A 27,844-nucleotide genomic window follows, 5' to 3' on the forward strand; every position below is an offset into this window, starting at 1 on the left:
TCTGAAACTCTGCATGCAGCTGGCTCACTTACATTTCTGAAGTGTCTCTCAGTTCTCATATTGGATCAAAGTTTGCTAACATACTCATCAAGATGGTACCCGGGCGTAAAAAACAAATGGTGGTTAATTAGTTAGGCCGAATCACATCAGGTTCAACTTCAGGGGACTAGCTAGCTTTGCCATTTTGACCTGCCTTTAGTAATAATTTGTTTTATTCTGAAAGTACATTGTAAGTCAAACTGGCTGACACCCTTGAAGGATCAAACCTACAGTCTTACCTCTATGGATATGAATGGTTTACAGACTGTGGTAGATGTTTAGTTAAGAAGAAGAGAAACTTTATAATGCCAAAGAGATGAATCGCGTGCATGAAGACACTTCCTGAAAAACATAAAATCTGAAAAGGAAGAAAGATGAAGTTAATTAACGAAATAAATGAAAAGGATTCACTTGCAGATTAGATAGCCACAGTCTTAACTTTTTGGCCAGGTGCTCATTTTTCGTCCTGCGCTCCAATCTGTAATGTGATAATATCAGCTGCTTACAAGGAAATTGTACAGATTACCAGATAGGGCCTTTGGAGAATTCCTTTCAACTTTTTAAAATATAATTAAGTTTGATCCTGCCAGTGGGAGCCCTCCCTGAGTGAAAGTTTGCTCAGGATGTTCCATCAGCAGGAATGGAGGAGAGGCAATTTTTCTCATCAGGCCCTGAGAGCAACCTCTAGTGCCGCCTCCTTTGTCTCCATTTCAAGTCTACAGTGGAAAGGTTCATCTGTGAGTCACCAAGGGCTTTCAGAGGCTCTGCTTTTCAGATAACTCAGTGTTTCTCAAACTTGGCCATGTTAAGATGAGTGGACTTCAACTCCCAGAATTCCTCAGCCAGTGATGCTGGTTGGGGAATTCTGGGAGTTGAAGTCCACCCATCTTAAAGTGACCAAGTTTGAGAAACACTGAGATAACTGAATGTGAGGCCTTCTGGTTGAATCTGGGCTGTCGGGAACAGTTAGGTTTGTTGCTGTTATACCACCCTCCCTGCTGCACATCATCTTCCCTGCCCGAGCTACTAGATTCCACGGCCAGATTGGATTTCAGTGGCATGAACAAAAGGTATTTAGTGGATGGAAGAAGCACTTCCTTTTGTAGACAGTAAAATCTAGATGCAGCCAAAATGTACGCTCACTGCTAGCAGAATTAATATCATTGAAATCTGGGAGGGATTTGTTGTATTTGACATACGTTTATCTTGCTTCTTTCCTTAGAAATAATTGAAAACCAAGAGAAAGAGTCAATATATTCAAAGAAAAGATGAACTGAAACTTTAAAATCTTCCAAATGTTAAAAACCATGACCATAAAAGCGCAGTTCTTCATTTTATGCCCAACTGAGAAAATTAGGGCCTATGAGTCTCAAGTGAAAAAGAAGTAGGGAATAGTTTCTGAGAGAGTTTGTGTATAGATATTAAGATGCTTCAGGGGAAGAAGAATTCATAATGAAGACTCTCTTGCTGCTCTTACTGGTTGAATATATTCAGACCAAAACATGAAAGTTTTAAAGGTCCTAGCCAGCATTTAGTAAGTATGAAAGTTTATCCATACAACTCCTTAGCCATCACTGACTCTAGGCTGGACCTCTAAAATTAAAAGCTGGACAGTTGCGTAAAGTTTTATTTATTGTGTAGTTAAGAGGTTGGAATTATTTCATTGATTCCTTCTTTACTCAGCCTTTAACAGCCTTCAAATCTCTCTGTGTCTTCAGAAGCAGATGAGGCTGTTCAGAAAGATCCAGGCAGTGTTGTTATGACTGAAGAAGAAAACGGCTTTGCATATGAGAAAGAATCTTTACATCGGGAACCTCTGGATTATAAGGCAGAAAAGACAGGATTGCCATCTGATGCTGATACTAAGGAGATACCAGCAGATCCCTCAGAAATTCTCCCTATTCAGGACAGGGCTGTGGTGCTGTTAGAAGAGATTAATGACTTCCCTGGCAAGAGGAATTCCCCAGAAGAAAAAAATGATAACTGTTTATTAATCAAGGACAAACATACCAAGGAAAATACCTTTGCGCTGGCAGAAGAAGCTCAGCATAATTCTATATCAAGTATAATTAAAAATGACCTTGCAGAAAGAGCTGCGAATTCTGTAACTAACACACAAGAAACTTTGGGTTTTTCTGTCCTGGATTCCATTAATGCAAGCAAAATTTTAACTGTAAACCAAAGCCGCCTGAGTACCTATTCCAGGAATTTTAGCAGCTTTAGTGATGACCATTTGCCTGAAATTGAAACTAAAAGTAACACTATTCCAAAATCTATGTATGCTGCTGCAGAGGACTCCAGTTCAGACACGGAATCCATAGCTGAGACTCCTGAATTTTCAGACAGTTCATCACTCTTAGTATCTGGTTGTGACAATTCCTTGGCAACCCATAAGGCAATTGAGTCAGAGGAGGAGCAAATAGAAATTTGCAGTCTGAATTATGATCAACATTGTCTTCAAAAACAGCTGGTCACATCTCCCATAAAATCATCTCATCATCCACCAACTTACCATTCTTTGAACAACTCTTTGCAGGCAGAAAGCAAAACAGAAATAGATTCACTGGAAATACCCAATGGAAAATTTTCATTAGAAGACTCACACTTATCGAAAAACTCCAGTGCAGAACATGTGGTTCCATCAACAACTTTTCAATCTTCTCCAGATGTTTCTTTGCAAGGGGTAGACAGTTTGGATCAAGACAAGCCAGTCTGCCCTTCCATTGAGAATGGTTCTTCAAAGAGTGGAGAAGGGAAATGCCTGGAGAACCAAGAAGATCTAATGGAAACATGTAAAATGTCTAGACATCATGCCCCAGAAATACATTCCTGTCTGGCAAAAAATATCAATAGCTGGGATGGCCACAGGCTAGGCCAAGATGAACAGAAAAAACCCCAACAATTGCAGGTGGAAAATGATTTAGTAATAGATTATGGAAGTCATGTGATTGATAGTCATTCTGCTTTGATAGGGAAAGGAGTCAGTGATTCATCCCAGTTAAGTAAAGCAGACAGCTGTGCTATGAGGAGTGCAATGCAAAAAATAATAAACAGTCCCAAATCTCCCCTTTTGACCAAACCAAAACATTTGGGCAAGGTCTCTTTGGCTCACAATTTACCAGGAAAAAATGAAAAAGCAAACACTGTTCTTATCTCAAAACCGTCAAATACAAAAACTCTGAATTCTGGTCAATGCCAGGGCCTTACTATTCCATACAGTCCCTCTTCTTCCCCCAAATTACATCATGAAACTAAAGGCACTCCACAAAAGAGTATTGTAGAAACTCTTTCAAATAATCAACAAAACAAAGCAGGGCTTAAATTAAAGGGTCTTGGTATTAAAAGTAAGTCCAAAGCTCATTCTGATGCTCTTGGTGCTGCGAAAACTGAGGGTGCTGATCAAAAAAAGATCCCCCTCCCTGCCCAATGTTCACCCAGACTCCTTTCAAAGAAAGGTTCCTCACTCCATAACTTAGCCACACATCTGGAACCACCCAGCAGGAGCCTCTCTGTGGGTTCTAAGATATTTCAACAGCAAGGGGGAGATCAATCCTCTTTACTGGAGCCTCAGACACCCACTTTGCCTGTGTTGAATGGTGACAGCAGCGTTGTGAAAAATAAAGATAAATCCATCATCAAATCAAAATTTGGCAGGGTTGGAATAGCAGGGTCTCCTAAAGTAGAAAAAGAACCACAGGTCACTAAATGGGAGGTTATGAACAGTGAAAAAAGAGGGAAAGCTGGCATGGATAATTATCAAACAAGAGACATCCCTTCTCAGTCAAATATATCTTCTGAAGTCACACCCAAGACTTGCCGTCTGAATGATAGAACCGAAAACAGTGGGATAAGTATGAGTTTAAATCATGATGGATTGGAAATGAAGCCATTAAAATCTGACAATGCAGGGCTTTTTAAAAAAGAGTCCTCTTGCCTTATTTATCCCCCTGCTCGGCAAGAACAGCCTGGTCAGGAAATTCAGCGCACTTTCATTGAAGTAAGGCTATCTTCCTCCTCCTCTTCCTCATTAATTCCAGACATGCCCCTGGAGAGGAAGGAAGGTGACAATAAGATCAGTCATCTAAAAAGCAAGGCACTGGATTATCGGCAGAGTGCTTTCGAGAAGGAAGATGTCCTGAGTGCATTAAAGCCTGTGACAAGGACCTATTCAATGCCAGCACAATTATCCAGTCATTTAAGGGAAGAGAGCAGTGTTAGGGATCAACCAGATCATCATGTCCAGGGTATCCTAGGCAATGTTTCAAGTGCAAACCCTTCTCATTCAGAGTTGAGCATGTTGAAAATTGTCCATCTCAGTCTGCTGAATAGCCAGAGCAATCAGGATACAAAAGCAACATCTCCTGGTATCCTGAGATCAAACAGCCAAGCATTGCCTTTGTCCAATGACAATGGCAGTCGCATTGCAGAAAAACTGAAAACATGCAGAAGGAATTTTTACTACTATGAACTCAATTGGCCACATGATCCCATTTCTTCTTTTTCTGTAAAGCAGAGAATCAAATCGTTTGAGAACCTGGCTAATTTTGACAGGCCTATGGTCAAAGCCATAGACCTCCATTCCACCTCTCTGAGCTCTAAACTGCCCATTGGCCGAAGATTGTCCAGTGGCATTTCTGCAGTTTCAGCTACCAGCGTAAATGATGCGGTCCAGGCCTTGAGACGGAGCTTGAGTTCATACTGCGGAAGTGAAGTCCCAACGTCCCCAAGAGTGACCAGATCTTTAACCAGCTCGACATTAACAAATGTGCAACAGAATTTCCCCAAGAGCAGCAAAGATGATGCTCACTTGGAGAAGAGTGAAAGGCATGCTTTGGAAGAACCAGTTAGTTTACCACCATCTTCCACCAATGTCCGAAGAAGCAGAGCCTCGGGTGCACATGTTAGACACATGCCCTTATCACGTTCCAAACTCCGGGAGCTGAGAGCTCTGAGCATGCCAGATCTTGATAAACTCTGCAGTGAGGACTTTTCTATGGAGTCTCAACCTTCCCATATCAAAACTGAGCTGGATTGTCCACCTGTTATGAGATGCCTTGATGCTCCTATTGAAAATGTTTCCAGGCTGAATGAATGCTCAGGACTGTCCACTCTTGGGATGACAAGCAGGCAACATTCAAAAGAAAGCAGTCCTTGGAACAGTGGCTCTGGAACTCCTGGATCAACTTCTGATGAGGAAGGGCTACAGCATGATGGCAGTCTGAATAAGATGAACTCGGGAAAAAGCTGGTCAATCAGGTTAGTTTTAATATTTTCTTAATAGTAGCTCTATCCCAGAAGTAGGCAAAGCTTTAAAACCTGAAAGCAAACATTTCATGGGAGTAGGGTGGAGGAAAGAATCAGAAAAATTATACCCTGGGTTGTGTACTTTGCATTAAAATACACAAATTCTGCACCCAACCTATCTGAGTTTTGCACCAAGAAAAACTGAATATTGCAACAGTTGGCAAATAGGCAAAGTTGTATGCTTTCTTTTCATTTGTGTAGTTATGTTCTTAATTTCAAAACTCTGTGAAAGCCAACGGCTTGATCAAAGTATTGAATGCTCACCCCAGCTCCCAGTGATCTGAGTCAACAAATTCTCAGCTTCTGATATTTTACCAGGAGCTGCCCAGACATTTCAAAGCTCTAAGAATTACAAACTTAGATACTTAAAGAAACTAAAAGCAGAGGTTCCTGAAGCCATATTCTGCACCCAGTACCCAATTATACTTTTTTTTCACTCTTGTAGAATCAGTTGGCATAGTCCCTCCTGATGGACATCCATTATTTTTTCCTTTCAAAAAGTGCCCTTACAATTTCTGTACTTTTCTCTTTGTTCTTCTGCCTCTTTTGTCCTTTCCCTTCCTCGATTTCTCAGTCCCATTTCCTGTAAATCTAACTGTAACAGACTCCACAATGACCCTTGCTTGAACAGCTCCGGTTTGTGACTTCTTATTTTAATTGTCTATTAATTCAAATTCTTTAAAGTTCAAAAACATATTTTCGCCATCATTCCTTTAGATGCATATCTCAACAGGAAAAAGAGAGTGGAATGGAAATGGAAGGGAAAGAAAAGAGATTCTGGTTTCAGTTTTCTACCCAATTCCCCAAAGGATTGTCTTTTATTCTTAATTGCAACCTTGAAATTAGCAGAGGTAAAAAGGAGAATCATTTCCATACCTGTTTGGTCAGGAATATTTCAGGAGACTCCTTGCTTTTTAAGAAAAGAGTAGATGAAGGGAATAAAGGCTTAATATGCCTGTACTGCTTGGTGCAAATGCCTTATCTGAAATAGGATTCCAGTGGCTCTTTCTCTATCAAACTAGATTTTGTTGGGTGTTACAAATTACTTAGACCTCCTGGTCTTTTTCACATTAGGGATAGCCATTGAAGATGATATCTGCTAATATTAAACCATGCATTATCTTTCTTCAGTCTCATCCAACACCATTTTGCACATGTTGTGTTTTAGCTTGGATGAACTCTTGGTGTCCACCCTGGATCAGCAGAAATTGCAGTCTGTTTTGTCTTCAGTGACAACAAAAAGTGATGTTTCTTCTTTACTTCAGGAAATCAAAGCACAAGCAGAGGTAAGCCTAGATATACAGCTGCACACATGGGTGTATGTGTGTGGGTGTGGGTGCGTAGACACACATTCCCGATCCCTTGCAAAGCAGTTGGAAACCAGCTTGAGGTCACCTTCAGGTCTTCTAACCTCAAAGCATAGAGAACATGCAGAGAACGTGATGAGTCAATTAATGCTCATCCTCTTTCTCTTCATCCGACCAAGAGGAGAGAGTAAAGATTGTAATTCAATCCGTGGCCTGTCTCCAAGCTATCAGCCATAGTGTAATAACAGAAATACCTTCCCCTACTGGCACAGAAATAAAATAAAATTCTCTTCCCCTCATCCATGTTTTCAGTACTTATATTTCTCTGTGTTTTATAGTTTGGGGGGGGGGGGAAATCAGAGCAGTTGCTATGTTTGGGAAGCTATGTTTGTGAACAATACCAACGAAAGCACTTATCAGCCTCCTAAAGGTTTCCCAGTCCTTTTGCTACCATCCCATTATTGCATTTAAACCCCCCTGTGAGCTGTGAAGGTGAAATGAAAGCAATCTTGAAACCAGTAGCAATGATTTTGTTTAAATGTTGTTATGATGAGTGAATTGGGGGAGGCAGTAAGATGAATTTGAAGCCATTTATGCAGAAAGAGACAAGGTTTAGGAATAGGCCACAGAACTACTGTGGAGTAAGTGAGGTGGGACACCCCTGTGAAGGTTTGAGGCTAGGGATCAGGAAGTGGGTGAAGAAAGAATTCCCACCAAGGGAAAGATGAACCTGTTCGCAAGGGCTGCAGAGCTGCAACCACCCCAAGAAAAACAGCAGCTTCGTTGGGGTTTTCAGCAAACCAGAACAAGGTCAGAAATCAATGGATTCTGATCTCCAGTTAGACTTGCACAAAACCATTGGCGCAGAAAGACCACCTGTTACCCATCTAACTTTAAAAGTTTATAAAATGTTTTTTTTAAGTCTTTGATGCGTTTAAAATGCTTAATAAGGAACAAAAAGAAGTTGCTTATTCATGTTTCAATTAGATAGATTTTGGATGATTTTTTAACAGGAGTTTTGGGGTATGCCAATAACCAACCTGGAGCAGTATGTCCTCTTTAGGGACACTGCCAGTATATTGTGCGGGGGATCAGCCAAATCTCTCGTTATGTGGATTGTACACGTCCACAGGTCCATAATGAGGACTGCAGATTTCTGATTCCCACCAGCAGCTCAGCTTCCTTACCTGGTCCTTACACTATTGTTGTCTGCCTCCCAAATGTATATATTATTCTCAAAGAAGCAGGATCTGTCTTCTAAGAATTTCTGCCTACCTTCATGCAGACATAGACTTAGGATCCTATTATAGGCTAGAAATACCCAGAAAAAAGGCCCAGAGTCATGGAGAGTTGAGGGGGGGAGGAATATGCATTTAATCAATTATTATTATTAAATGCTTAGGCAAGCTTTATTGGCTTTAATTGGGCACTTGGCCCAAGAGTAATGGATGCTTACGTTTACTGAAGGTCCAATCTGCAAAAGAGAGTTTGCAGAAAAGGCCTCTGTGTAAGCAAGACTTCTTGGTGGATCAGGAATCGTAATCACAAAGAAGTTGTGCTTCTAATTGAGTTTTAGAATGCATATTCAATTTAGAGGTACACCCCCCCCCCCAATTCTTTTGTAGCAAGTCTTTTGCAAATTCATTTTTAAAAAATATAGGAAGAGTTGCACTGGGAGACATTTATTTTAAACCTGGGTGACAAAATTAAGAAATGAATCAAGAGCACTCAGGAACTGGTTAGCTGAGTAGGACTGTCCTGTTTTGCAGCTCCACTCTGGAAAAGTATGTTAAATCCTTTATCCTAAGCAGAAATGGCAGGACTGCATGGGGATTTAATGAGAAAGACAGTAAAACTCCAATATATTTAACTAAGCAAGACATTTATCTCTTCAAGTCAGATATGAAACTTACAGAAAACCCGTATTTGCTATTTACCATTTTAAAAAATACTCTGAGCCTGTTTCCAAGGAATTTGATTTAATCCAGGAAGGCAAAGTGAAGTCACGAAAGCATGTTGTGATCCTTAGACAAACCTGCAGAAAAAATACTGCATATAATTGCTGGGAGCACTGAGAAGGGTCTAATGTCATGCAGAAGTGAAGTCTAAACTGACCCAAAGAAGAGGCTTATGTATTTTACAAAATCAGCTCCTAGATTTTAGTATCATGACCATTTCTGACTTCCTCCAGGTAGGAAGTACTTATGCAGCTCCCCTTTAGATAATCTAGTGCACAATATTTATTTGATTTGAAGAGAAACCAGAGTATCTAGTGCAGTGTTTCTCAACCTTGGCAACTTTAAGATGTGCGGACTTCAACTCCCAGAATTCCCCAGCCAGCATGGCTGGCTGGGGAATTCTGGGAGTTGAAGTCCGCACATCTTAAAGTTGCCAAGGTTGAGAAACACTGATCTAGGGCTTCATCCAACCATTCCCAACCTGATGCCCTCCAGATGTGCTGGGAATTTGGGGAGTTGCAGTTCCAACTTATTTAGACTGTTCCAGGTTGGACAACACTAGAGTAGGTTTTGCTGAAAATTGGAGCCACGCTTTCTTCTTTTACTTCTGGATTAAAAGAAGCTAGGGAGTCCTGTTGCATTGTCTTAATATCTGAATGCAAATTTTAGTGAAAAGCATGGAAATATGAAAAACAGTTACTGGAATGGACATTAGACTCACCTAACCACATAGGGCCGTAGCTAAAATGTGAAGCCACAGTTAGCTGCAGGGGGAAATTTGATAACCAAGAAATTCCCTTCTTTGGGACTGGAACAAGAAACTGGTTTGTCATGTCCTCTGAGGCCAGGTTTTTCAAATATTTTTTTATTATTCTGAGCATGAAATAGGGTTCTAAGTCCTTTCAGAAGCAGAAATATAGCCTCAGCCATCATCTCTGTTGTCAGTGCACACCTGAAGGATCTTTTTGAATATATAATTGTAAAAGTCAGATGTGCCTACCATAAAATGTTGCAGCTTGGAGGACTTCGTCTGCAAATTCTAATCTGTTGGTCATTCCGCCCTTCCTCTTCCTACTTGGCTCTTGTTGCCATTAATCTGTGCATCAATGCTTAATTTAGAATTTGTGGGACAGTTAACAAACAACAAGTATGCTAAGGGAGACACCAGGACAGTAATAAGCCTTGAAAAAGTTTATTAAGAAACTGCCCCTGAACATACTTAACAGCATCAGAAGGATATGACCCCAAACAACCGGGTGAGCCCAAATGGCAGGGAAGGGTTGCCGAACACAACTCATGAGGAAGCTGGGAAAAAGAGTAAATCTTATAGCCCTTTTTCCCCACTCTCCCACCCCTTGGAATCCTCACCTGGGTTCTGGGACAACTAGCAAGGGGAAATTAATGTTTGTATTTACACTCATTGGAGAGGAAGAGATTACAAGAGAGCAAGCAGGCACACAATGAGGAATACACCTTGAAAGGAATGCCTTAGCAAGGGCATGCTGGAGCCACCAGGTGCTTAGGAGGCAAAAGAAAGCCTTTAGGGTGAAACTGATTAAGGTCTAGCCAGTTTCAGGCAGCAGCAGTGGAGAGTGCTAATTAGCTAATTAAGGCCACAGAGCTGAGCTTGTTAACCTGCAGTTAGCACTTTTTAGGGGCTAGCTAAGCTGGGAAGAAAAGCAGTTCAGGGAAGAAATAGCTTGTTTAAGCAATCCCTCCTTTCTGCAAGGGGAGAAATTCTGCAGAGGGGAAAAGGAAAAACAAAAATACAGGTCAAGCACAGGACAGCTCTTTATTCCACTGAGTGTGCTTAGTTTTCACTGGGCTGTTCAAAGAATTTTCCCACCTCTGTTTTTTATCCGAAATTATTATTATTTTAATTCTACAAACTTGTTGCTTTCCACAAGCCTACTGATAACTCCTGTTTTGACATTGTGTGACAAGGCCCTGCAGTTTTCTTGGCAAGGTTTTGGAAGTGGCTTGCCCTTGCCTCCTCCTGAGGGCTGAGAGAGAGTGACTGGCTCAAGGTCACCCAGCTGGCTTTGTGCCTAAGAGGGGACTACAACTGATAGGCTTCCGGTTTCTACATCCACCCTAACTCTTGGAAATAAATGAAAGAATAATTTCCTCAAATGTTCTGTTCTTGCCAATAATCTGTCATGAAGAACTCCATAGCGACTGCAAAGGCTGACGAATGTAAAACTCTGCTTTGGTCTGCTTGAAGAGCATTTTGTGGTCAGCACTGTTCTGGGTTTATTATTGTTTTTTTCCTCCATTGTGGAATATATACAAGTAGTCTTTGCTTAACGACCGTATTTGGAGCTCAGAATTTCTATCACTGTGTGAAACAGCTGTTAGGCGAAACATCACGTGACCATACCAGTTAGCGACGGCAGTTCTGACCTTTGTCATCTTCTTCCTCCTGCTGCTGGCAGGGTACGCCCAGTCTGGCCCTTCACAAGGCAGTTGTTGACTGTGTGCCTTCCTGAGATAGCAAAGGTCAGCTGGGGGCGGCAGAGGATAGGGCAGGGGCAATGGAGTGCAGGGTGGCCAAAAGGACAGAGATGGGGGGGACATAGGCAGGTGGGGGGAGTTGAAGCGCACCCTGCAGTCATAAATGCGGGCAGGCTGCCAAGTGCCCAAATTTTGATCATGTGACTGTGGGGGGCACTGCAATGGCTGTAAATTCGAGGACCAGTCATTAATAGCATTAGTTCAGTGCCATTGTTAACTTCAAATGGTCGCTGAACAAATGGTCATTAAGCAAGGACTACCTGTAATGGTCCCATAACTCAATGAGTTGCTGTAGGAATCCATGCAAAAGATATTATTGGAGTCTCCATTATAAGTGGAAATACACAGACAATGTTTCCATTATAATATATAAATTAACAAAAATAAAATATAAATTAATAATTTTATAAAAATAAATATAATGTCTCCATTATAAGTGGAAATACGCATTGGAAATATTGTGAATTCTTTACCAGCTGCTGTTGGGTTGTATGTTTATGATGTATTAACAGCCTTCTGGCTTTATGTGGTCTTTCAGAAATGTTTAGAGGGAGTAGAGAATCAATTTAAGGACAAGTATTAAAAAGGAGTCTTGATGCTTTACTGAAGCACGATGTTTGTAGACTTTTCAACAGAGAAGAGGAAAAGTCATAGGTGCAAGTGATAAGTCTGGCTAAAAGAAGATTTCTTGGTAGATTCTCAAGCTGCCATATGATGAAAACCATTGGCCAGAAAGCAGTTTTCAGGGCCTAGTAAACTGCAGAGTAGAATTTCACAGTGCTACCAGGTAAACCCAAGAAGCTACTCTACTGGTGCTATTACTAAATAACTCATATGGAAACTATATCTTCCAAGAGGAATAATGTATTCTCAAGAAGAATACATTGAGTTGTGAAAGCAACTGAACCACAGTCTGCCCATTCTGGACCCACTGAGTTTGTATCTCTGTGCAAATTCAGTGAATCTGAGAATTCAGAGGATGCATTTAGGTCATTGTGTACACCAGTGTTGTCCAAACTTGGCCACTTTAAGATGAGTGGACTTCAACTCCCAGAATTCCCCAGCCAGCATGTTGAAGTCCACTCATCTTAAAGTGGCCAAGTTTGGACAACACTGGTGTACGATGATGCCGAATGCAAGAATCTGTTGGAGGTCTCCACTTGATGACCTCTGACAAAGGAGAGCCCACTCCTCTTGCATCATTGGTTGTCCTATCAAACTGCTCTTAACTTCTAGGAAGTTTTTCTCTGACCTTCAATCCCCATATATCTTCCTGTCACATAAGTCCAGTCCTCTGTGTCCTGCCGTCTGGAACAAGAGAGAGTAGGTTTTAACCTTCGTGTGACATTTTTCAAAAGTTTTTCTGAAATAGTATTTCTCCGCAGTCTTTTCTGTCAAGGCTAACCATCTCCAGCTCCTTCAGTCTCTCTTCATAGGAGAATACATGCTCAAGCTGTTTGATGGCCTTTCTGCAGACCATAACTTGTAGGCTCATACATGAGTAATTCTTTGAGCAGGAGACCCACACCCCCTTGGCTTTATTCCAGGACCTGGTTAAAGCAAGTTTGATTGAGCCAGGTGCGCTTGGCATATTTTGCCAAAATACCAAGACTGGATTGTGTTCCCAGTCAAGAATAATCAAAAATCATGTTAAGTATTTTCACATGGGTCTCAAGAGAGATTGTTTATTCATGCCAGTTTATAAAGTCCAAGAACTCAAATATTTATGAAACTCAATGCTTTTTGGAATATGGTCCACGTCTGCATATTTTCTCACATCTGCTGTTAGGTCCAAAGTGGCATGGGAGCTGGAAAATATTATGCAATTCAGAGCTTGTCCTTTTAGTCCACAGCAAGATGATTCTCAGAAGTTTTTTAATTCTCATCTCTCTAGATTGATTCAGTCAAGTTGTAGTAATTATAAGGAGAGCGCCGTGTTGCAGGTCTACCTGTCAGATGCTGCAGGGTGTAACCCAGGAAATCTCCAGATTCAAATCTACAGCAACAGACTAGACAATGCAAGAATAACTACAGACGCTTCCACTTAGGAGACAGAAACTTTTGCCTGCTAGATAAAGAAGCTGGTGTTGAGATCAAAGCAATTATCCTCTCCTTAAGCAAGGTCAGCTCTATCTACGAACAGAGCAAGTTATCTCAGATGATGGAAGCTTTGCGGTTAAACACTTCTCCTGAGCCAGTCATACCTCCATTATTCCCGTCTTCCTGAGTTGATGTGCCAGTGTCGGTGACTATCGTTGCTGAACTGAATTGGGCTACTTACCTTCACCCAGTGCATCATGAGCAGAGGTGTTGGAAAAGTTTTCAACTGAGTAAATGGGATACACAGTGATTGTGTGTTGCTCTGCCAAGATACATATGGGTTTCAGTGTTGTCACGTTGCACATTTGAGAAATGTTGCCTGGAAGGGCAGGGAGGAAGAGCAAGAAGGTAGTGTGTAGTCAGCCCTACACCTCCTAGACTTAGGTGGAGTGGAGGGCACTGCCACAATCAAATATTAAGCCTCCAGTCCAGATAGTAAGAAAGTGTAGAAAGACAAGTCATCTTGTTTTTCATCTCTGAAGCAAAACATCTTGGGCCAGTTTTGTCCTCTTGGTTCCATGTTTAGCTCATCCTCTGCTTTTAAAAAATTCAAAATGGAACATCTGGTTTAGAATGTATCAAAATCTGTACCTAAAAAGGATGGAAAGACTCATGGTTTTTTTTGTTTGCAAGGAATATGGCAAAACCTGGAACTGATCAATTTGTCCATTCAAGGTTCATTGGCTTTTCTTCTTTTGCTCCCTCAAAATATTGTGTCACTGAAATTTACCAACAAGCAACAGGTTTCCACCAGTTTTTATTTGTGCAACTTATTTATTTGTACAATTGGTCTAACATCTCAGTCCTCATGGATTCTGGGTGGTTTATGGATATTAAAACAGCAACATTTTGAACAAGAAACAAAATAAAGAAATTATATGAGCCAATAGATTAGCTTAACATACCTTTAAAGTTTTTTTTTTTTTTTAATGAAAGTCCAAAAGGCAGGCTACACACCTGAAAATCCCAGCCCTGCCTACTGTCTCCCATGTTCTTGAACTACCAAAAAAAAACCCCTACAAAAAAACAAAATATGCAAAACAGAACATGGCTGCTTGGCCACAAAAGTTTGCCTACTTTTTACTGAGCAGATTCAGCCACGTTTCTGGCAACTAGGGTTCAAGTTAAATCCCATCTGGTCTCTCTGAGCTGCTTCTGTAATAAAAGTGTTTATATTGAGCTATGGTAAAGCTAGAACATGAATTTTAGTAGCATTTTTATACCCGCCTCCCCTCCCCATGTGAATATAACTATTCCAGATTGGACTTAAAGTAACAAATAAATAGTAATAAATAAAAAAGAAAGGTGTCATTTTATCAAGTCATGACATCCAGTTTTCATTGTTCTTGTCCCCTTTTGCATTCTTTGCAAATCACAGGTTTAGAAGTTAGGAGCTGTATGCCAGCAGAAATGTTTTCCACAAAGATGAAACTCCTCTTGGGTACTGCCCATCATTCTCTACAACAGTAAAACTTCCAGCAAATAGTACGGAAAGTGGTCAAGTGTTGGCATAATGTTAACAATTAAAGGTCTGGGAGAAGTCATAGGTCTTCATCTGGAGTTAGAAACTGGTGAATTTCCCCGGGCAGAAGCTTCCATAAATAGGGTGCTATCACTGAAAAGGCCGTAGTCACCACTAATTCGCCTTGCCTTTCATAGCCTGAAAGAAGTCCTCTGTTGATCATCTCGCTTCACCAGTGGACAGTGAAGATAGGAATCCCTTCAAATACTCTGATTTCTGCTGTCAAGAGCTTTGAATTGCTTAGAGTTGTGCTTGGAGGTAGCTCAGTTCACACATGCGAGTTCCCACCATCAGCTCCGAAAAAGACTTTCAGTTTTGGGCACAGGGTGAAGTTGCACAATGAGAGGCAACTCCACAACTCAAAACGAATGGCTGGGCACATGTTTTGCTCATGTGCTTTATGTAGTCCACATGTGTCTCTCGGTCCATTTCTACTTTTTTTGCTTGGTGAGATTAGGAGTTGGCTAGCTGTGCAGATGACACTTTTCATTTTATTATTAATTTGATGGGCACTGAAAATTAATTCCAGGCCTGAACTTTGGAAAAGGCAGCTTAAACTAAGCTGTGGTTTGCTTGGCTCCTTATGTTGTTTTGGTGACATTAAGTACACTCAAATCTCTTCTTCAGCCTTTCCAGGTTAAAAAACTTTAATTTCTGAAATTGTAGCTATTTTAAGTAAAGATTTAGACTCTCTCTTTTTTTAAAATGCTCAACTCATCTTCCAGGCATTTTGTATGAATTGTGGGGTGTGTTTTTTTCAAGCGTTTTTAATCTTTGGGTATTTCGTCTCCCTCCCCTCCCCTTTTTTTGGGTCAGAGCAAAGAAGATGTTTACTTTGTAGTCTTGAATAAAGAGGAAGGTTCTGGCCTGGGATTTAGCGTCGCTGGAGGAATAGACCTGGAACAAAAATCAATCATCGTAAGTGGTGACTGCATCTTTCTTATAAGTGGGTTGCAAAGCCAGCTGGAAATCAGATCAAGATCTCATTTATCAAGTCATTTGTTAGCTGTAAAATCCTATTGTGAAAGCCTGCTTGCTTCATTTTGTATCCCATCTGTTGATGCTATCAGAGAGGCAAGGGGGCCTGGATGCCAGATAAACTCTGATGCACACGAGATTGCCAAGATAAGCATCCGTGATAGGCTCACACACACATTTTGGGGACTGGAAATCCTAACATTAGCTGTATCCTTGCCTTAATAATTCCAGTCATTCGCCTTGTGTTCCAGGATTCCCAGAGTGTACTTGGACCTGCCACTGGGACATGAGAAAACGTTTTAAAGGGCTGCAAGAAATACATTAATTAAACATTTGAGGTTTCTATAAACTGCACCTACTTAACCTACAGCAATGTTTTAGAATCACCGGATTTGTGGCAATATCAAATAGAATATCACTTATGGAATCCAAATTTAAGTTTTATTTGGAGAACTTGCTTGGTTTATCTATACACCTAGTTTTGATTTTTGTTTTGCTCAGCTACAACCTTTTGACCCAGCTTAGTTTTGGGTGATAGTGAACAGAGAGGAAGGATGTGCGGAGGGAAGCTCAAAGCATTGGGGGTTTAAAAGGCCCGTGGGAACAAGACGTCTTCATGCAGTGTTCTTCCCAAAGATATTCTGGGATGGAACAGTGGAGAAGTTGCGTCACATCCATGGATGAAACTGGAATTCACTAAATAATTGTTTTAGTTTTTCAGGGAGTTCTGATTTCTCCCCCCTTTTTGCAGTGTTCCCCTTATTTTAGGCTTATACTACAGTTTTTGTGCTTTTTCTAAATGGTGAGGAAACCAACATCAAAAATACAGTCAGGAGAAGCTCTGGGAGTCACAGAAAACAGATTTAGTTGTTCAGTCCTGGGAGTGCAGGTTATCCTCTATTGTAAGTAGAGGGGAAAGTCCTCCATCTATGGGGGATAGTAAAAAAAAAAAAAAAGGACAACGCTCTCAACTTGAATTCTACTCTTTAATTTTGTGTAGAGTTGGCAAAAGTATGGAAGTGGTTTGCCGTTGCCTTCTAGGGTTTTTTTTTCAACTTGCCAGGCTAGCCTACAGACTCAGATTTCCTTGGGGATTTTCTACCCAAGTGCTAAGCAGGCCTGCAGGGCTGAGCTTTGTGGTGGAGAATATGAGCCAAGGGTGGCCATGCCCTACCTGGGCCATATTTTGCATAAACTCCACTCAATTTTATCAGAATTTCCCAGCTAAGCATTCCCTTACGCACTATGCAGGTTGAAGAAGGGGGACTTTACTTTTAATTAGTTCCTGGTTCCTTTCACAAAGCACCATCAGATGGCTTGCTCTTATTCTTACACAGTGGCTGATCCACTATTCTTCCTTTGTGTGTGTGTGTGTGCATGTGCCATTGAGTCAGTGTTGACTCCTGGCGACTGCTGGACAAGTCCCTGCAGTTTTCCTGGCAAGATTTCGGAAGTGGTTTGCCGTTGCCTCCTTCCTAGGGCTGAGAGAGAGTGACTGGCCCAAGGTCACCCACTTGGCTTCATGCCCAAGGCAGAACTAGAACTCACCGTCTCCTGGTTTCTAGCCTGGTACCTTAACCATACACCAAACTGGCTCTTGTTCTTACATTACCTCCTCTCTAATATGTGCAGAGAATTCTACTGTGCCTTTGCTCCAAGAAAGAGAAGCAATGTGACTTCTGAAGCAGAGGCCCAATAGCACTGCCCGCCCTCAGAGAAGAATTGCCTAGCGGATCCCTGCATGAATTAATGCTACAGGGAGAAGCTTACATCTGTATCAGAAATCAATGAGTGAGGAATAGCTACTCTTAAACACTTGCATGTTCAGGCCTCTGACTTTATTTAAAACAAATATATATATATATATATATATATACACACACTCACACATACATACATACACACACACACACATACACATACACATACACATACACATACACACACTGCATCTATCAGAAACCTGGGAGATTTTTAGTCTACCTTCTCTCCAGGTTTTACAGGAAGTAGTTGACCCTTCTATGTGTCTTACATGATTATACCAGTCCTATTTGAATTGTAACTTAAATTTATTTTGTTTTTTTTAAAATTCCATTCAGGAGTTCAGTGCAACTTGCATAGTATTTCTAGGAATTATTTTCTGAATGATTCCATGCATTTTACAGAAATAGATTGGCTTCTTCAGAGTGGTAGAGATGAATACCTTGAGACTGAAGGAAAAGCCTTTGTTGAGTTCAGTTCAGCTCCTGATGACAGTATTATGGTTTGCCACTGTCTCCTTTTGGGTGTTTTTCAAGTTCCCCATCTAGGCCACAGCCTTGGGACTTCAAGGTGTCTCCCATCCAAATACTACACAAGTCCAACCCTCCTTAGCGTCTCAAAGTCAGCCAAGGTCAGCTAAATGCTGCCCCCTGCTGGGACCCTGTGAGACTCGGACTGTGTCCAAGAGAAGTTCGGCTTCAGTGAAGCTTCAGGTGAAGTTCTTCTTTGAGGCTGTGAACAAAATGAAGCTGCCATGTTGGTTTGCTTCACATTGTTTTGAGATTTCCTCTGGTACTTCCATTTGCTAGAAGTAGCTGGAGAAATTCTCCAAAGCAGCCTGAAGGCAAATTGCATAATTCCTGCCCTTGAACGAAGCAAAGAGCATCGTCTTTGTGGAACAAAGAATCTTGTTAACGCAAAGTGCAGCTCCCTTGCCTAGGTGCACTCAAAATCAGCTTCCAAAAAGAGTGTACCTGTCTTGGGAATTTGGCTCAAAATATTACAAGAACCATGTGTTTTAAACATTAGAAGCATTTGTTTCTGAGTTTGGCTGACATTCCAAATGTCGTGCTGTATTATCTTTCCATCAACTTCCACAGAGACTCGGCTCACATGATCAAATTCAACCACATTCTGTAGCTATTTGGAAAGTGGGCAGGTGGTTGGTCTGTTTCACTATAATTGGCACTCTCTGGGCAAGAGGACACATTCCTTTACAGGGGCCGAATCATTTGAAGGATAAAAATGCCCCAGATATGTATATCTATGAGATTTGTGCACACTTTGAGAATTATTTAGGAGATGTGTTTTGGATGTCAGGCAAGCACAGCACCTCCTCGGTTCTCCATTAAAAGCAGCCTGGCTTTTTTTTCCAGGCTTCCACATGAGACTGAGAAAAGGGGCCACTCGTTAAAGGTAAAGTGACTTTTACCACAACCCCAATGTGGTCCATACGATTGTGCATAGCTCCCTCCCTGAAAGTCGGACTGCTTTAATGAACAACAAAGGAGGTACTATGCTTGAATTCCTTTGAGGCCTCATATGAGTGCATTTCATACTTCATTCAAATAATTTCTGGAGTGGGCATGGGGGGAAGATGTTGAAAAAGCCAAGATGGTGGCTGCAGCTGCACAGTTGAAGACCCACCCTTTTTATGCACCTAAAACAGGGTGGGGCTCCAACTGCGCGGTTGGGTCTGTTTTTGACCCGCAGACACCACCCTAATGCACGCATGGACTACATTCAACAACACACTTATGTAAATCCCTACAAATCATGTAGGGACCCAGAAGATGCACTCCCACATAATGCTTAATCAGGATAGTTCTAACCTTCATTAGGGTTGTTGTTTCGGCACAGTCCATAAACTTATCCACTTGGTTATCTTTTGGCTCAGGGTTTTGGGCAGAGTTAATTTTCTGGCATAGATTAAACCTGCTGGTGAATGCAGCTATTCACAGGATGTTGTGATAGCCCATAATGCAGTCTCCCCCAACTTAGTGCCTTCTAGAAGGAATTCCCGGAATTCCCATGCTGATCGGCAATTCTGGAAATCCCTGTCCCCAACATCTGGAGGACAGCTGGGAAGACTGCTGTGTTATGTGCTATTCCCGTCTTTCTTTGGGGATAAAAGATTGATCAGTAACTAGAAGTTATTATAGCCAATAATCCAACTGTTCTCTACTTAGAGTACAAGTACACCAGATTACATGATTTAAAGAAGCTGCCGGCATATAAGGGCTATCTGATAAGGCTATGCAAAATTAAAACTTGATTCAGAAGAAGCACTTTCAACTTTGCCCAAGAGCAGCATTTCTGCATGAGTCTCTAAGAAAGGCGCTGCTGCTTAAGTGTCATCTTAACTTTAATAAAAAAAAAATTAATACAACAGGGACAACTTTTTTTTCATGCTCTCACAGAAGCCTGAAAAAGGACAGACTTCCTTAATGAACAGCAGACAGGTGCTGGGCTTGCATGAGGTCCAAAGCATTTTTTCCAAATAATTTATGAAACTTGCCGAGCCCCATTAGACAGCCCTTTGGTGATCACAAACTTTGTAATTCTGTGACTACAATATCCTTGTATAGGTTTGATAGGAGACTGGCTAGCTCTGTTATGCCTGGCTTGAGAGCTTCCCCAGGGACAGAGTGCTAGCCTAGAATGGCCTCTACGTAGTTGCAGTGATTTAGTCCATTCCTTCTTAATCTTCTGAAAAGCATCATAGTTTGCTTCCAAAAAAAAACATGTCTCTAATTAACAGTATCAGGGAAGTATTCCATAATAAATTGGAATAAATTGAGCTGCCAATCTACATATTCAGTAGATTCATTGGGCTTCATTTTTAATCAGTTCAGCTGATAATTCAACATGTCTTTGTTTCTTTAACATTTTAATACTTTGCTTTAGGTTTGTTGTTTTACATTTCATAGTAAACGACAAATAAAATGCTACAGCTAGTATTGTTAATAACAGGAGCCAGATTCTGTTAAATTGGATATTGTCTCACATTTCTTCCAATGGTTCAAAAGACACCATTACTGAAGTTCTGTTTGTGTGAAGACTAGAAACTGGGAGACTGTGAGTTCTAGTCCTGCCTTAGGCATGAAGCCAGCTGGGTGACCTTGGGCCAGTCACTCTCTGTCAGCCCTAGGAAGGAGGCACTGGCAAGCCACTTCCAAAAATCTTGCCAAGAAAACTGCAGGGACTAGTCCAGGCAGTCACCAGGAGTCAACACTGACTGAAAGCATTCCCCCCCGCCCCAAAATCATAAATCAGTTAGTTAACTGGAAAAAAGAGAACCTTTTAAGCTAACAATTTTTTGATCCATTGACAATCTTCATCATAATGTGTCTTCTTGAAGGTCCATCGGGTGTTTTCAAAAGGGGTGGCCTCCCAGGAGGGGAAAATTCACCGTGGTGACCTCATTCTTTCTATCAATGGCACTTGTTTGGCGGGGTCTGTCCACGGGGATGTACTCAACGCGCTCCACCAGGCCAGGCTCCATAAATATGCCATCGTGGTCATCAAGAAGGAGAGAGACAGAGGAAAGATGCCTCCTCCAAGCTCTGAAAGGCCTACTTCTGATAGGCCAACTTTGGTGGCTGCAGCCATGGGAAGTGAAGCAGGTACTGTACAGTATGAGTTCAGTAGCATTTGAAATGAATTCACCCTCCCCTCTACTCTACCAAGAAATCATAGCAGATGATGGGAAGAATTGCCCCCATATGACTCATACTCTAATTGTAAATTTTTGGATGGATCAAGTGAAAATATGAAAATACTTTCAAGTTGTCAGTTGGACTCCTTTAGAATCCAAATAACCCTTTGAAAAGTAGGAAGATACTTAATTATCCCAGGCCCAAACAGAACTGAACTGCTAGATTTTCATTCAGAACAGTTGGAAATCTGACAGTGGCTCTCAGCTTTTGGTTTATGAATTAGGCAATAAATATGAATGTTTTATTTCCAGAGACATTTAGATTTATATGCATTTGTATAATCCAAGTTCAAGTATTCCAACAGCATAGCTGAAGCCCTGTTCCCACAGCTAAAAAAAAAAGTCTCAAATTGTCTGTTTTCCATTCCAAAGAATGGAAATAACATGAGGAAGGAAAGACTGCAAATTATGATTTATACTTTCCAAAGAGTTGGGGAACCAGAGATGTCTCTGATGCATTGTCAAGGGCTGTTTTGTGTTCCTTTTGGTATGACCTCTTAGTTCTGGTGATTAACCTACATTTGATCATTAGAAGATCATTGAGTGAGTTTTCTGAATTTTTTCTCCCCAAAGTTCCAAGTGGAGAGTTGAACGGTGCCATTTGTGTTGAACTTTTGAAGACTTCTGCTGGCTTGGGTTTCAGCCTGGACGGAGGAAAAGCTTCAGTATCTGGAGACAGACCTTTGTTTATCAAAAGAATTTTTAAAGGTAACTTGGACAATTTTCTGAAGATCCTGTTTTTTCCTTTGCTGAAGACAGTCTGAAATCTCACTGCCCCCTTTTGCACATGTGAATGGCCCCCATTCAATGGGATTTTCTGCACAAGTTTTGCAAAAACAGAACAGAGACCCATCTCCCCTGAAGAAAAGATTCATGTCAAGTTAACAAAATGGTTAACAAATAACAGGAAGTGAACAGTCCAGTTCACTTCCTGATATTTGTATTGTTCAAAATTCCAGCTTGCTAGACTTCATCCAACCAGCCAGCCGATTCCTAATCTGTTTTCTCTATAACACTATTTTCACCCTGCTTACCAAAAATGTTCAGTGCATCTTTCAAGCAAAGTAACCTACAGCAGTTTCGTACCGTGAACTATAATATAGTTCTTAATGCTAGAAATCAGGACATTTTTTGCGCGCCCTTCTTCAGTCTTTCTACCAATCTTCACTTTGATATCTCTGCCAACAGGTGGTGCTGCTGAACAAGCTGGAAAACTGGAAGCTGGTGATGAAATTCTTGCGATTGGAGGGAAATCCCTGGTTGGGCTGATGCACTACGATGCATGGAACATAATCAAGTCTGTCCCAGAGGGGCCCATCCACTTGCTCATCAGGAAGCATCGGCCACCAGAATGATGGATCCAAACCACTGAGTTTGACTTAGCTTTTGAGCACAACCTTACAGTTTTGTTTGCCAGCACCATTCCATACATTGCAGGAGGTGGAATGGTGGCTTCTGGGATGTTATTCTACTAGGTCGGAAAGGTTTAATCAGCCGAGAAGCATCGAGCTACACATGCAGGACTGGTGTCAAGCGCTGGCATGGTCAGGCAGCTACCTGGTGCTCAGACCTCATTAGAGGGCCTGTGCGCATAGTCTGGTTCTCTTAATTGAAGTCAGCTTGTTCACTGAAGAAGAAAACAAGCAACTTAGCAGCAGCAGAAGCAGGAACAGGAACAGGAGTCATCATAGTGGTTACTGCCTACACTGGTTCTCTGGGTAGCAGCAGCAGCAACTAATAAAAACTGAGATATCTTCAAGAGATCCCCTAAACCCTGGAGCGGACCTAAACGAGGAACTGTTTTAGCATGCGTTCTTGTTTTGCAAATGGTATCCTGCTTCCCACCCCTAGGTGACATAATTTCCCCACAGATTTCCATCCAACCAAATCTCGTTTCTCCCTTCTTGCTGATTTCTCAGTCAACCTTTATTGCAGCCACTCAGAAGCAACGCTTTGTGTCTATGCTCTGCTCTCTCTTTTCAGTACGCCCAGGGGCTGGGGGAACATCGGATATGAAAAGACCATGAAGGAGCGGGTGCAAAGTGCATCTCCATCTAGTCTGAACAGCTGATACCAAACTCACAGATCCAGAGCAATAGGGGAAAAAATCCCTGCATTTTATAAATCAATTGATGGTTGTCTGTGTCCTTTGCTTTTAATGCCAAAGATGGCACAATAAAGTGTTTTGCATTGGTTGTATGGAAAGCTCAGTAGCATACCTGGGGGTGGAGGGGGGAGATTGCATCTGGTTTTTTCTTACTATAATCCAAGGAGTTTCCATATCTTCCTTTCCATCACACGGAATGGTCGTTCCCAGCATTTTTAGCTCACTGAGTGTGAAGCTCCCAGATTCAGTTCTGGGCATCTCCAGTTCAGTGGTCTTGGATATCAGAACCTGCAGAACTGGAAAAGGGTTCTGCCAAAGATCCAGAAGAGCTGCCAGCTAGAACAACCAGTGCTTGGCTTAGAAAGACCAGTGGCCTGATTTGGTGAAAGACATGTTGATATGGAAGCCACTGCCCCACAAAGGACACCTCAGGTTTAGCCATGAACTCATTCTCGTGGCCCTTATTAAACTCTTAGCTCTCAAAGAGAAGTATCTGCCGTAACTTTTGTAACTGATAACTATTTATTGGGAAACGTACTATGTATTAGGAAACTTGAGTGTCTTTCAAAAAGTCTGATTTGAATGTGTCTGATATTTTTACACTTTGCAACTCAAACTGGGTGATGAAATGTGTCTAACGTGGATGACTGCAAGGGCTTTCTAGATATACCATGTAGTTTTGACTTCAGCTGCTTTGTGGGTCCAGCATGCTTTTAGTTTAAAAAATGAGAATGTCTGGAAAAATATATGTTTTCTATTGTGGAGGTGAGAATTTTTTGAGGACTTGGGGAATGCTAATGAAAATGTCTCAGCTGTCAACGTTAAATCACCAAACTTGGCTATGACACTATGTGCACATTGGAGATAGATACAGGGAGAAAATATAGTTACAGACAATTGGTGTTTTTCCAGGACGGTTTAGTAGGGATATAACGTTCAGAGTTTATAATCCAAAATCACAGTTGGTGGCCTCTAGAATTTAAATTAGAAGAATGGAACTTATACTGTCTTCCTAATGTCATGGGAAGTTTACTTTATTAAAATGAAGCAGTAAACCAGGATCACATTTTTAAAGAAATATACTTTTCGTTTGCCTAAAATGGCATTCAATACTTTTGAGATGGAATGGAAGGAACAGTTGGCAAAGACAGTTTCAGACATGAAGGTAAAGATTTCTTTGAGTTGTGCTCAACTCCTCATAACTACATGGATGTATCCATTTTTTTTAGCAATGGTATGAAGTGGGTTGCCATCCCCCTCTTCATTATTATATGTAATAAATATATTACTTCCTAGTGTAACGTACAGCCTTGGTATTTCCTGTTTACTCATCCAAGTACTAGCCAGGTCTGACCCGCTTAGCATTTCTGAGATCAGCTAAGGTTGGCTAGGCGTCTGTTGCTGCAGAGAGAGTAAAATTTCCTTTGAGCTCAGCTCAGCTCCTGATGCCTACTTGGTCACATCCATGTAGTTCTCTTGACAATTGTATGAGGTGGCTTACCACTGCCTTCTTCAAGGAAACTTTTTTTTTTGCCTTGACTTTTCATTCCAGTCTACAGCCCAGATTTCCTGGTCGTTCCCCATCTAAGAGCTAACCAGGTCTCATCTGCACAGCTTTCTCAAGAACAGCCGTGTGCTGCCACCTGCTGTGGCTTTCGAAACAAAGAGAAAACAGACTACGAGACCAAGCCTGAAAGTGTGGATTTTTCTGGATTTCAATTCTATGTGGCCATAACGTTCAATATCCTGTTTTAAAATGTTGGGTTTAGCAGCTTTTTGTGCATCTGTGGTAGCAGTTTCTTAAATAGGCTGTTAGCGATTCTGTGGGATTGCATATGCTCCCTCTAGATTGTGGAAAATGTGTATGTAGTTCACAATCTCAAAATGAACAGAAAATTATGGTTGTCTTCGCACTTCGCCACAGCATCACATACACGAATTCTGAATAGTTCACACGTAGTCAAAGCACATGCCTGACAAATCCTTTTAATGGGTAAATTATTTTAGGCAGAGAGCTAAACGTAAGGGAGGCTGGCCTGGTTTTGTTTTGCCTTGTTTTTAAATAAACCAGGATGATCGGAGGAGGGGGGAAGCATGCATCAGCACAACGCGGTATGATAATCCTAAATAAATGAATGGGGGAATTAGTTTTCAAGGAAATGATAAATACCAGAAATTAATTGAGTATATATCTTGTTCCTGTTGCCTTAAATTCCTGTGTGAGTTTCAGGGACATACCCTCAATTCCAGATTTTGAAAACCAAATGAGGTTTATATTTATGATGAACCTGTCTACACCATGCCATTCCATCCTTGTTGTGAGTGGATTTATTTTGTATATTTGTCTGAATCCATGTATCCACAGGGAGGGGTTTAAAAAAGTCAAGATGGCAACTGTTACCAATGTGATTCAAGCCCAACCCCATTTTTATGTGCATCACGATGCATGTAAAAAGAGGCTTTGTTTGCACAATCACGGTCTCCTGCATGACTTTTTGGAAACCCCCTGCAGATGACCCCCCAATCCATATGTGCATTTGCAAGGAGTGCTTTTGGAAAAAATAAATGCATCTAATGGAGATCTTTAAATCTGACTAATTGATTGCAATCCACTTTCCTGCCCTTGCTGGCAAAATGTATTTAATCTGGTTAGCCCTAACTCAAGTCAGATATCTGGTCCAGCACCTCGGACAGCACACCTTCATGCTAACTCTATCAAAATTCACCATTTCCACCAGTTAGCAGGATTGCATTGCACAGCCCTGTTCACTTTCTCCAGGAGGGACTTGGTATACCACCAACCCCTATAATCAGACTGGCAAGGCAAGGCCTCATTATACCCTCTGTCCCTTCTCTATTGGCTAGGCAGGCAGCAGAAGGTGGGGCTTGGGGCCCTGCATCCAATCAGTGGTTGGGAGGGGTGTTCTGCAAGGGAGAAGTTTGCTTTTCAGGGTCTCTGTGTTGGATTGGGACAGTTTGAAAACTGAGGCTGAAGGGAGCTTAAACGACCATTGTCTGCCCCACGTTAATGTTTGCATAAAATACTTAACCTCCCTTCCCTGCCTCAACCCCATTTATATAGAAATGCTACATTGAAATCCTGATTCTGTATCACCATCTGCAAAAGTCTTCCTCAGCCTGCTATTTCCTTCTCTTTCTTGTTAACAGCAGACTATCTCAAGCTGGTGCCATCCAGAGGCATGGGAACTACAAGCCCCAGAATTCTGTAGCCAGTGTGGCCAAAGGGATTCTGGGAGTTGTAGTGCTGATATGACGTGAAATTAGAAAAGGGGTTAAATTAGAGCAATCTGCCTCAGAGAGGGGGCAGCAAAGGTGAAACCTGAGGGCGGGCTGATACATTGTCCACCATTGCACTGTTGGCACGGTTCTGTTTCTTCCCTTCCACAATTGCTGGGATAAAGATACATTTAAAACCTAGTTGCTTCATGTGCGAATTCACCATCAGCCACTTGATGTATACCTGAAAAGTGAACTTAATGTGTTGTAATTTTATAGATATTAATTTGGAACCGTTACAAGGGTATTATTCAGAAAGTATTCAGACTGTGTATGTCTCTGTTCACCAGACACAAGAGTTAATTATGTGATAAAATGATGGATATCGCTTAAAAGTTATGATTAATTTTATTTTTATGCTGTCTTCTACCTTGCTCTAGACATCAATTATCTGTCCCTATTACGGATGAGCTGTCAGCCTGATAATAATCATTTTGGATTAGTGGATTTGAAATTAGCATATCGCAGAAGCTGGGTGGAATATATATTCCTCATGTCACAGAAAGTGGCACCTTGTCGGAAACCAATGGAGCAAGGAAGTAGTACAAAGACATAATGAAAGTTGGGAGAACTCAGAATCCCACCACAATAGAAGCGATAGTAAACATCTTGTGAATTATAGAGTACAAACTATCATGCTAATTTCTACCTTTGTAACATTCATGTGATTCCCATAAATGTTACAAAGCCACCCAGACATAGGTTTGCTACCCCTCTCTTACCCAGAGAGCGTGGGGTGGGTGTCAAAACAGTCAAGATGGCTTCTGCAACCATGCGATCCAAGCATCTGATTCGTGTAAAAAGGGGGCGGGGCTTTGCATCGGTTCAGCCGCCATCTTGACTTCTTTTACCTCCCTTGCGGACACCACTGCCTCCTTTTGCCCTTTTGTATGAGACAGGCCACAATTCTCCATACACTTTAGGCGTAGTTTTTAACTGCAACCCATTACTTCCAGTACGATATTGCATATTAACACTACAGTTTATATAAATATGTCCTTCGTGTTCAGATTATTTTTAAATGCCTTGTTGTAAAAAGAGAAGTGCAATAATAGGAAGGAAACTGTGTACCTTTCCAAATGTGCTTTACTCCCATTGTGTGAATGAACATCTCTTAAAAAAAAAAAACTTTCACTGCAGTTTTTTTTTTTTTAGTGACTTCGGAAAATAAATAATAATGTTACTTTATTGGTTTATTATTGTGTTGAAATGCAGGAATCTTAACGTAATTTTTATTTT

The 27,844-nt window shown here is 41.3% G+C and overlaps 1 protein-coding gene across 3 annotated transcripts in view; it reads left to right on the forward strand.

Moving 5' to 3' along the window:
* The window catches only part of PDZD2 (PDZ domain containing 2), a 184,586-nt gene extending 156,821 nt beyond the window's left edge, over positions 1–27,765 (forward strand). For all 3 annotated transcript variants that reach the window (XM_088152773.1, XM_088152775.1, XM_088152776.1), the window contains exons 19-24: positions 1,758–5,295; positions 6,512–6,629; positions 15,561–15,662; positions 20,845–21,109; positions 21,775–21,909; positions 22,390–27,765. In XM_088152773.1, coding sequence (XP_088008899.1) covers positions 1,758–5,295; positions 6,512–6,629; positions 15,561–15,662; positions 20,845–21,109; positions 21,775–21,909; positions 22,390–22,556 — 4,325 coding nt within the window. In that variant the 3' untranslated portion in view covers positions 22,557–27,765. The remainder of the gene's footprint in view (positions 1–1,757; positions 5,296–6,511; positions 6,630–15,560; positions 15,663–20,844; positions 21,110–21,774; positions 21,910–22,389) is intronic.
* The last annotated feature ends 79 nt before the right edge of the window (positions 27,766–27,844 follow it).

Source organism: Python bivittatus, unplaced genomic scaffold (genome assembly GCF_059951505.1).
Source record: "Python bivittatus isolate LINGU-HERP-01145 unplaced genomic scaffold, Pbiv_v1 ctg000570_np1212, whole genome shotgun sequence".
Lineage (NCBI taxonomy): Eukaryota > Metazoa > Chordata > Lepidosauria > Squamata > Pythonidae > Python > Python bivittatus.